General features: G+C 48.2%; 1 protein-coding gene across 1 annotated transcript; it reads left to right on the top strand.

Moving 5' to 3' along the window:
• Positions 1-121: 121 nt before the first annotated feature.
• Positions 122-10,706, top strand: NT5M (5',3'-nucleotidase, mitochondrial). Its single transcript, XM_056866630.1, is given in 7 exon segments — positions 122-132; positions 1,302-1,408; positions 1,829-2,229; positions 6,055-6,155; positions 7,034-7,094; positions 9,148-9,262; positions 10,564-10,706. Coding segments are annotated over 7 exon segments (939 nt in total).
• Positions 10,707-11,590: the final 884 nt, after the last annotated feature.

Genomic DNA, 11,590 nt, shown 5'->3' on the forward strand with positions numbered 1-11,590 from the left:
GCGTCACTTCCGGCGCGCGGCCGGGGCCTTGACAGGAGGGTTGCCGCGGCAACGCCCCCCCTCCCTCCCGACCCGGAAGTGGCGCTGCCCGAGCGGACAGAGCCCGCCCCCCGACCCGGTTATGACTCAGCAGTATCTTAAGAAGTATAAACATTTATTGAGTTAAACATAAACATATTGGACTATTACATTGGCTTGTTTAATAATTCTTCAAATCCGACTCAGTTTATGTACTTATATATCTGCAGTAGTAGAAAAGGGCCAGAGTCCAGGAGCACCTTAAAGACTAACCAGAATATTTTCTGGCAGGGTGTGAGCTTTCGTGAGCCACAGCTCACTTCTTCAGATACATTCTAGCTGCATTCTAGCTGTATCTGAAGAAGTGAGCTGTGGCTCACGAAAGCTCACACCCTGCCAGAAAATATTTTTGTTAGTCTTTAAGGTGCTACTGGACTCTTGCCCTTTTCTACTACTGCAGACAGACTAACAGGGCTGCCCACTGTGAATTATATATCTGGAAAAATGCTTTTTCTATATTGGATGATCTCCTTTCCCTCCTTCCCTTTTTTCCCCTTCTGTATCCCCTCATTAAAATTATACATACATACATACATACATACATACATGTATATACATACATATATATATATAGTGTGTGTGTGTATATATGTATGTATGTATGTATATATGTGTGTGTATATATGTATATATGTGTATATACACATATACACACACACATATATACATATATATGTGTGTGTGTATGTATGTATGTATATATGTGTGTGTATACATGTATGTATGTATATGTGTGTGTATACACACACACATATACACACACATATATATACACATATATACATATATGTGTGTGTATGTATGTATATATGTGTGTGTATACATGTATGTATGTATATGTGTGTGTATACACACATATATACACATATATATACACACATATATATATACATATATGTGTGTGTGTGTATATATGTGTGTGTGTATACATGTATGTATGTATATATGTGTGTGTGTATACACACACACATATATATACACATACATATATACATACACACACATACACACACACACATATATACATACATATACATACACACACACATATATACATATATGTGTGTGTGTGTAGATAGATAGATAGATAGATAGATAGATAGATAGATAGATAGATAGATAGATAGATAGATAGATAGATAGATAGATAGATAGATAGATAGATACACACACACATATATATATATATGCCAATGCCCTTGGGGGCTACACCCGTCCCCCAGGGTCGGTGCCAGCAGCAGCCCGAGGCGTGGGAAGGAGGCGGCCAGCGCTGCCGGGCTGGGCGGGTCGGGGGCCCGGGAGGAGGACGCCCCCGCCTCGGCCCTCGCAGGTGATGGGGCGAAATGGACACGCCCGGAGGAAACTGACCAGGGAGGCTCGGCGAGGGGGGGGGGCGCCTGCAATCGACCCGGGGACACTGGCCAGCCCTTCCGCGCGCGCCCCGCCTCTCTGCAGGGCGCCACCGGCTGGGGGGGGGGGTCGCTGGCGAAGCCCCCCCTGCAGATCCCCTCTTTCCCCTCGCTCCCCCCCCTCCCCAGATGTTTCGGGCTCTGCAGAGAGCGGCTCCTGCGTCCCTCCTCTCTCCTGCTTAGGGTTGGTTTTGCTGCAGAGAGAGAGGGGGGGGGAGGTTGTGCAGGGGGGGGGGGAGGTTGTGCAGGGGGGGGGGCTTGGGGATGGAGATGGGCTCTGTGCCGGAGAGGAGGAAGCCAGGGGGTGGGGGGCCCCTGCAAAGCAGCCCCGGTCTTTGCAGCCGGGCTTGACTCCCTCGCCTCCCAGCGCAATGCGTAAAGGCGCAGGGGCGCGGCTGCAGGGCGCACCGTCCCCGACGAGAAGCCCCTGGTTTCCCCACCCCCGGGGGGCCCGATCCCCCAGCCCCGACCCCCCCTCCCAGCCATGACCCCTCTCCTGCCCCCTCTCCTGCGGGGCTGCCTCCCCTTGCTGAGCCCGGGCGCCGGCTGCCTGTCCACCCGCCCTCCCCGCGGGGGTCGCCTGCGGGTCCTGGTCGACCTGGACGGGGTGTTGGCCGACTTCGAGGGGGGCTTCCTGAAGGGGTTCCGGGCCGCCTACCCGGACAAGCCCTACATCCCCCTGGAGGGTCGCCGGGGCTTCTGGGTCTCGGAGCAGTACGGGCAGCTGGAGCCCGACCTGAGCGTGAGTCTCCCTTTCCATGGCATGGACCTCATCTCGCCTTTCATCCCTTAGCACAGGGGTGGGGGACTTTTTTTTCCTTCCAAGGGCCATTTGGACACGTATAACATCATTCGCGGGCCATACAAAATTATCGACTTAAAAATTAGCCAACCGATACGTTTCTGCCCTGACCTGGATGGCCCAGGCTAGCCTGATCTGTCAGATCTCAGAAGCTAAGCAGGGTCGGCCCTGGTTAGTATTTGGATGGGAGACCACCAAGGAAGTCCAGGGTTGCTGTGCAGAGGCAGGCAATGGCAAACCACTTCTGTTTGTCTCTGCCCTGACCTGGATGGCCCAGGCTAGCCCGATCTCATCAGATCTCAGAAGCTAAGCAGGGTCGGCCCTGGTTAGTATTTGGATGGGAGACCACCAAGGAAGTCCAGGGTTGCTGTCCAGAGGAAGGCACTGGCAAACCACCTCTGTTCGTCTCTTGCCATGAAAACCCCATAAGGGGTCACCATAAGTCGGCTGCGACTTGAAGGCACTTTATATATATATATATATATATATATATATATATATATATATATATATATATATATATATATATATATATATATATATTATATATATATATATATATATATATATATATATATATATATATATATATATATATATATATAATACGTTTCTCCACGGCCCAGGTGGGAAAGGGTTAACCCTGTTTCTTGGGTGGTCCTAGCAGCTCCAAGCTAATGACTCTTCTGCAAGGGGGGGAAAGGGTTCCTTTTCTTGGCAAAACAAGCTCACACCTGCCTTGAACACAGACTATTCCTAATATTGTCGAAGGCTTTCACGGTCAGAGTTCATCGGTTCTTGTAGGTTATCCGGGCTGGGTGACCGTGGTCTTGGAATTTTCTTTCCTGACGTTTCGCCCGCAGCTGTGGCCGGCATCTTCAGAGGAGTAACACTGAAGAGTTTGCCCAGTAGCACCTTAAAGACTAACAAAAATATTTTCTGGTAGGGTATGAGCTTTCGTGAGCCACAGCTCACTTCTTCAGATACTGAAGGACAGTGTCTCTCAGCGTCAAGGGTGTAGGAAGATATAGTCAGAAAGGGGTTGGGTTTGAGCTGAGTCATTGTCCTGCAAAAGTAATGTGCTAATCATTGTCCTGTAAGTATCCAGATAATGTGCTAATGACGGTGTGGTATGTTAATATGGAACCATTGTATCCTGAAGTGATCTGTTAATATGTGAAGTCCAAAGCTAATCTCCATGGCTATTGTTGACTATAGTCAACCCCTTTCTGACTATATCTTCCTACACACTTGACACTGAGAGACACTGAGTCATTGTCCTGCAAAAGTAATGTGCTAATCATTGTCCTGTAAGTATCATGTGCTAATGACAGTGTGGTATGTTAATATGGAACCATTGTATCCTGAAGTGATCTGTTAATGTGTGAAGTCCAAAGCTAATCTCCATGGCTATTGTTGACTATAGTCAACCCCTTTCTGACTATATCTTCCTACACACTTGACACTGAGAGACACTGTCCTTCAGTGTTACTCCTCTGAAGATGCCGGCCACAGCTGCTGGCGAAACGTCAGGAAAGAAAATTCCAAGACCACGGTTACACAGCCCGGATAACCTACAAGAACCAACAGACTATTCCTGTCCGTGGGAGGGGGCGGATCGCGCCTTAGATCCTTCTGAGCTAGAGATCTGCCAGGATCCACGAAGGGCCAGACCAAATGACTCCGCGGGCCTTAAACGGCCCCCGGGCCTGACGTTCCCCACCTCTGCCTTAGCATTAGGCAGTAAATGGAAAGAGAGCAACAAGGGTCATAAACGGACAGAGGAGGGGAGAGGGGAAGTCAAGAGATACATGCTTGCTAAATGACAAGATGGAATGTATTAGATTGCATAATATGTTAGTGGGTATTTGTAACTGAATTTGAATTAACTTGGAAAATAAATTACTGGTTCTTGTAGGTTATTCGGGCTGTGTGAAATAATTATTAAGCTCTAACTTAAAATGATTTTTTATTCATAACAAACTTAATAATGCGAACACATTGGCATTTGGCAAAAACAAAAGTTCCTTTAGAAACACAATTTACGAAGACTCATAATCTAGTCTCTAGAAACTTGCTATAACATGAAATAATAATAGGTGTAAATATATGATGCAAACTACTAATAATTATAAATAGCTTTATTAATATGAAATTAAGTAGTCCACACCGTTCATTGGGACAGCAGACGTTTGTACCCTGTTACACTTAGTGAGTGTAAAAGATGGTATTGATGATCTAAATTACAATACTTTCCTTCTTGCCTTTGCCAAAGCAAAGTCACTGATGATATCATCAAATGATGAATTGCGTAGCTTGTCACTTTCTATGCACATGAGGCTGAGGTTACATACGTAATTTATCTTGAGACACTGTTGTCCTAAATTCAATTTTTTATCCTCTTCAGCTGAGAAAAGGATCTTTGTTTTTTATCTTATATTTTGGAAATGTACATCCAGGTTTTTTTTCCTTTAAATTTTTTGGGGGGCCCCAAGAGAGTGGGGCCCTAAGCTATAGCTTGTTTAGCTTATCCGTATATCCGGCACTGACAACAACCCTGTGAGGGAGGCTAGGCTGAGAGTGTGTGACTGCTCCCCCCCCAAGGTCCCCCAGCGAGCTTCCAACGCAGATGGGCATTGAAACCTGATGAAGAATAATAATTGGTTTTTATACTCTGTTTTTTCTCCCTCCCAAACACATATCATTGCAACAGTGAAAAGCCAGAGTTAAAAATACATACAAAACATAAAAACATTGGTTAGGAAGATCATTGAAGGAATGCTCACTGGCAGAAGATGGCAACAGAAGGGGACTGGTGAATCTCCCTGGGGAGAATTTCCAGAGCTTTGGTGCCATGTCCAAGAAGGCACTGCTCTGGATTGCCACCTGTCTGATCTCAGCAGGGCCTTCAAAGATGATCGCAGTGGTCGGGCGGGTTAATAAGGGAGCCGGGGGTCCTCCTCCGGGCATGTTGGTCCCAAACCATACAGGGCCATGACCAGCACCATGAATTGTTCCCGGAAACAAACTGGAAGCCAGTATAGATGGGCTGAGACCGAAGTGATATACTTCCTATGATACAAGCTAAATCAATAAATTAAATACCAATTTCTGCAAAGAAAGCATGCCCAAGGACTTGTTGGAACGTTTCCGTAAAGGCCAAGAGCAACCATTCCCTACAGTGTGGCTTTATCTATTTGCGCCTCTGTTTTCAAAACATTTGCTGGGATCTTGAGGTATATTGGGTCTCCGGCCAGAGGGGGAACATGGATGGTGGAGTAAAAATTGAGGAACTCCCTTCCCCAGGATGTGGTGATGGCTGCCAACTTGGAAGGCTTGAAGAGGAGAGTGGACATGTTCATGGAGGAGAGGGCTATCCATGGCTACTAGTCAAAATGGATACTAGTCATGATGCATACCTCTTATCTCCAGGATCAGAGGAGCATGGCTATTATATCAGGTGCTGTGGAACACAGGCAGGATGGTGCTGCTGCAGTCATCTTGCTTGTGGGCTTCCTAGAAGCATCCGGTTGGCCACTGTGTGAACAGACTGTTGGACTTGATGGGCCTTGGTCTGATCCAGCAGGGCTCTTCTTATGTTCTTATGGGGTAAGTTTTAGAAGGAGGGGAGGGTTTGACTTCAAGTTTGACACGCTCCAGTATTTCAGACAGTGGCAGTGCTCAGATTCTCTGATCTGTTGCGAAGGACAGGGCCAGGGGAATTCAGAAGTCTCCATTTCTCCCCCCCCCCCGCCCCCCAAACAGGAAAAAGCCATCAGCATTTGGGAGTCCAAGAACTTCTTCATCGACCTCGATCCTCTCCCAGGTGCCGTGGAAGCTGTGAAGCAGATGGCAAATTTAGAAAAGTGAGTACATGGTGCGAGAAGCGACAAGAGAGACTCACCGCTGCCATAGAGAGTGTGAGCATGTGTGTGTGTGTGAAATAGAGTGCATGCACACAGAATCAGGATTTGATGTGCCACTGATGGAGCTAGGAACGTGGAACGATACGGTGTAGTCCGATCTCGGCAGCTAAGCAGGGGCAGTTCTTGGATGGAGGACCACCAGGGAAGACTCTTCATAGGAACCACCTATGCCAATAAAGGTCAATTGACTGATTGATTGGCAAACTACCTCTGCCTTTCCATCCAGTCAGCATCCCTATGCAGTTGGACTGAACAGATGGTTGATCCAATCCTGCATTTTCTCCCTCTCTCATAATACCAGAACGCGGGGTCATCTGCTGAAGCCGGAGGGTGAGAGATTCTAAACTGATAAAAGGAAGTCTTTCTTCACACAATGCAGAGTTAAATGGTGGAACTCCCTGCCCCAGGATGTGGCGATGGCTGCCAGCTTAGAAGGCTTGAAGAGTGGAGTGGACATGTGCAGGAAGAGGAGGGCTATCCATGGCTACTAGTCAAAATGCATACTAGCTACAATGCGTACTTATTCTCTTCTGTATCAGAGGAGCATGCCTATTAGATTAGGCGCAGTGGAACACAGGCAGGATAAATGCTGCTGCAGTTGTCTTGCTTGTGGGCTTCCTAGGGCCACCTGGTTGGCCACTGTGTGAACAGACTGCTGGACTTGATGGGCCTCGGTCTGATCCAGCAGGGCTTTTCTTAGGTTCTTAGAATGGCTCTTCTGGTGCTTCTTGGAGAAAAGCTAGAATAGGAACGTTCAGTGCATACAAGAGCAAATTTGTTCTCACCCTCCTTTTTTCTTTTCTTTTCTCCTGGGATAGGACTGACCTATTCATCTGCACGAGCCCTATCAAGAAGTATCGCTATTGCCCTTATGAGAAGGTAACGCATTGGCAGTGCGAATTAGAAGCTGCAGAAAATGAAAAGATATGATCGAGGCCAAGGTCCAATCTGATCAACCTTTCTCTCAAACACACTCCATTGCCTCTCTCTCTCTCTCTCTGTGTGTGTAGATAATTCACAGTGGGTAGCCGTGTTAGTCTGTCTGCAGTAGTAGAAAAGAGCAAGAGTCCAGTAGCACCTTAAAGACTAACAAAAATGTTTTCAGGCAGGGTATGAGCTTTCGTGAGCCACAGCTCACTTCAGATATCTGAAGAAGTGAGCTGTGGCTCACAAAAGCTCATACCCTGCCAGAAAATATTTTTGTTAGTCTTTAAGGTGCTACTGGACTCTTGCTCTTCTCTCTCTCTCTGTGTGTGTGTATGTGTGTGTACACAGAACTCTTTCCGTCCTGTCAAAAGGATGGCCCAGGCTAGCCCGATTGTCAGGCTTTTGCCTTTTTTGCTGGAGCAAAGGATCTTGACATGAGTCAGGCCAGGTTCTGGCCACACGTCAAGTCCTTGGCTCTCATGCCTATGAACGTCTGTGTCCAGTTCCGCTCATCCTGTTTTCTGCAGCTGTGGTAATGTTTAGTCTGTCCTCCTGGGAACCGCTTATCTCGGGGTTGCCTAGCAAGGTTCACCTTTTAATGTCAGTATCAGGCGTCTGTCCCTAGCATCCCATAAGCAAACTCATCCAGGCAGGTAGCTCTGAAGCAGTAATACTTTATTAGGAGCAAAAAGACAGATTAAAGGACTGACTGCCTACAGGCAGGTGAGGCTAGTAATGGGGAACACAGGCAGGTCACACGCTTAAGACACTACGGACTGAAAAGGTGAACCTTGCTAGGCAACCCCGAGATAAGCGGTTCCCAGGAAGACAGACTAAACATGACCACAGCTGCAGAAAACAGGATGAGCGGAACTGGACACAGATGTTCATAGGCATGAGAACCAAGGACTTGACGTGTGGCCAGAACCTGGCCTGACTCATGTCAAGAGCCTTTGCGCCAGCAAAAAAGGCAAAGGCCTGACACCGATCTTGTCAGATCTCGGAAGCTAAGCAGGGCCAGAGAGCCAGCGTGGTGTGGTGGTTAAGAGTGGTTGACTCTAATCTGGAGAACCGGGGTTGATTCCCCACTCCTCCACATGAGCGACGGATGCTAATCTGGTGAACCAGGTTGGTTTCCCCACCCCTCCACATGAAGCCAGCTGGGTGACCTTGGGCCAGGCACAGTTCTCTCCGAGCTCTCTCAGCCTCACCTACCTCACAGGGTGTCTGTTGTGGGAAGAGGAAGGGAAGGAGATTGTAAGCCGGTGTGATTCTCCTTTAAAAAGGTAGAGAAAATCGGCATATAAAAACCAACTGTTCTTCTTCTCAGCCCTGGTTAGTATTTGGATGGGAGACCACCAAGGGAGACCACCAGGGTTGCTACACAGAGGCAGGCAATGGCAAACCACTTCTGATTGTCTCTTGCCTTGAAAACCCTACTAAGATAACCATAGGTTGGCTGCGACTTGACAGCACATCACACACACACAAAAAGAGGTGATGCCTAACCAGACAGTAAGGCCCCAAATTCCCACCTTCCAGCTGTCTTTGAGCAGAAGGCAAAAATCCTACTCTCAAAAGCTCTCTTGGCATAATGGTCAACTAATCTGATCGTGGCTCCATAGAGGAAATTTTATTTACTTAGATATTTATGCCCCATTTTTCTTACCCAACGGAGACCCAAAAGTGGCTCATGACATTGTTCTCCCCACACAACAGCCCTGCGAGGTATATGTGAATACATAAAGCTGCCTTATACTGAATCGGGCCTTAGGCCATCGAGGTCAGTATTGTCTACTCAGATCGGCAGCGGCTCTCCAGGGTCTCGGGCAGAGGTCTGTTACGTCACCTCCTGCCTGGTCCTTTCGACTGGAGAATCTGGGGATTGAACCTGGGACCTTCTTCATGCCAAGCAGAGGCTCTACCACACATCCCCCCGTTCCATTCCATTCTCTGCACTCAAACTGTTTCTTCCCCTCTTTCCCCCTCTCAATTGGCTTCCCAGTACGCCTGGGTGGAGAAGCATTTGGGCCAAGAATTCCTGGAGCAGATCGTCCTCACCCGAGACAAAACGGTAGTCTCCGGCGACCTGCTGATCGACGACAGGCCCGATATCGTAGGTAAGGAAGGAGCTGGCCCAGCGCGAGGAAAACGGGGTGGCGTGGGACATGGAAACCACGGGGAAGATCTGGCTCGTGCTTCCAGCGAGAAGCAGAGCCGATGGCCCATTCACACGTTTGCATATCTTTTGGTTGAATAGAAGAGAGTCAGTTGGCTTTCTGGAATCTCTCCCATATCATCCTACATGGTGATCCTTCTAAGTGGAGATGCTGGGGATTGAACCTGGCACCTCCTGTACGCAAAGCAGATGCTCTTCCACAGAATAGAAGAGAGTCAGTTGGCTTTCCGGAATCTCTCCCATATCATCCTATATGGTGATCCTTCTAAGTGGAGATGCCGGGGATTGAACCTGGCACCTCCTGTACGCAAAGCAGATGCTCTTCCATTGAGCCACAGCCCCTTCCCTATGGACAGCGAAGGCCTTCTGGTTTTATGGGAAGGAGTTCCCAGGAATAAGGGGTATCAAGGGAGAAAGGGTGGAGCCCCTTTCGAAAACAGGGGGCTTTTAAGGCTGACAGAGGTGGTGCCTCTCCCGGTAACCAGGAGAGCCAGCGTGGTGTAGTGGTTAAGAGCGGTGGTTGAGGCGGTGGACTCTGATCTGGAGAACCGGGTTTGATCCCCCACTCCTCCACTTGAGCGGCGGAGGCTAATCTGGTGAACCGGGTTGGTTTCCCCGCTCCTCCAAATGAAGCCAGCTGGGTGCCTTCGGGCTAGTCACAGCTTTCTTAGAACTCTCTCAGCCCCACCTACCTTACAAGGTGTCTTTTGTGGGGGGGAGGAAGGGAAGGTGATTGTAAGCTGGTTTGATTCTTCCTTAAGTGGGAGAGAAAGTCGGCGTATAAAAACCAACTCTTCTTCTAATTGTGTGTGTGCAAAGTGCCGTCACGTCGCAGCCAACTTATGGCGACCCCTCCCCCTTTGGGGGTTTTCATGGCAAGAGACTTCTAATTAGGGGCAGTTATAAGGCTATTTTAAAATGTTTTTAATGCTTTTATTGATTAATACGACTTTTATATTCTGTAAGCCGCTCTGAGCCTGGCTTTGGCCGGGGAGAGCGAGGTAACAAATGGAAATAATAAATAATAATAATGATGATATCAAATAGATCTCTGTCCATTGGGGCTATACTGGAACAAAATATACAGAGGGTGGGGCGAACACTATGAGCTTCCAGAATTCCCCAAATCGTAGGGTTTGTGCAAATTATGTCCATTTGTAGTTTTTGTTGATTTCACATAATTTATCTAGGTTTGAATAACTGTGGCGTCTCTTGATCCGCTTGGTTTTCTCTGCTTTCCAGGAGCTGAGAAGAGCCCCAGCTGGGAACACATTCTCTTCACAGCCTGCCACAACAAGCATCTGGAGCTCCCCCCTCCTCGTAGGCGGCTCCACTCATGGACCGACAACTGGAAGGCTATCTTGGACAGCAAGCGGACCTTGTAGAACCCGGCTCCTCAAGCCGCCCCTTCTTCAGTTGGGTCCCCTGGCCTCCCTCTGTGGGGCCCTAGAACCAGACGTTGGACCTCCCAGGCCGAAAACCGATATCCATATCTTCAGCTTTGGCTCCGGAGCAAGAAACGAGCCGTGGTCCCAAGACCTAGAACTGTGCAAAATCGGTCAAAGAGCTGCAGTAAATGGGAGCAGCAAAGATTCTGGGCCTCCAAGGACACGGATGCAGTTGCCACGTTAACAGCTTGTGCCTGGTTATGTCTAATTCAGCGCTATCGTGGCCTTTCAAGGGCTGTTCAGCTTTATGTCTGGCTTCCATAGCAATGGAGACCTTCTTTGGGTTTGTCCCCGTTGGGCAACTCGCTGTTTTGAGGAGCGGACTCATGTTTTTCAAAGTGGCCACCATGGAAGTTGGGTTCAGACATAAAATGGCAGCAATGGGAGTTGGGTTCAGTCATAAAATGGCCGCCATGGAAGTTGGGTTCAGTCATAAAATGGCCACCATGGAAGCTGGGTCCAGTCATAAAATGGCTGCCATGGAAGTTGGGTTCAGTCATAAAATGGCCACCATGGAAGTTGGGTCCAGTCATAAAATGGCAACCATGGAAGTTGGGTCCAGTCATAAAATGGCTGCCATGGAAGTTGAGTTCAGTCATAAAATGGCCACCATGGAAGCTGGGTCCAGTCATAAAGTGGCCACCATGAAAGCTGGGTTCAGTCATAAAATGGCTACCATGGAAGTCGGGCTCAGTCATAAAATGGCCACCATGGAAGCTGGGTCCAGTCATAAAATGGCCACCATGGAAGCTGGGTCCAGTCATAAAATGGCCACCATGGAAGTTGGGTTCAGTCACAAAACGGGAAGCTAAAAAGGACAA

This window comes from Euleptes europaea, chromosome 21 (genome assembly GCF_029931775.1).
Source record: "Euleptes europaea isolate rEulEur1 chromosome 21, rEulEur1.hap1, whole genome shotgun sequence".
NCBI classification, from domain to species: Eukaryota; Metazoa; Chordata; class Lepidosauria; order Squamata; family Sphaerodactylidae; genus Euleptes; species Euleptes europaea.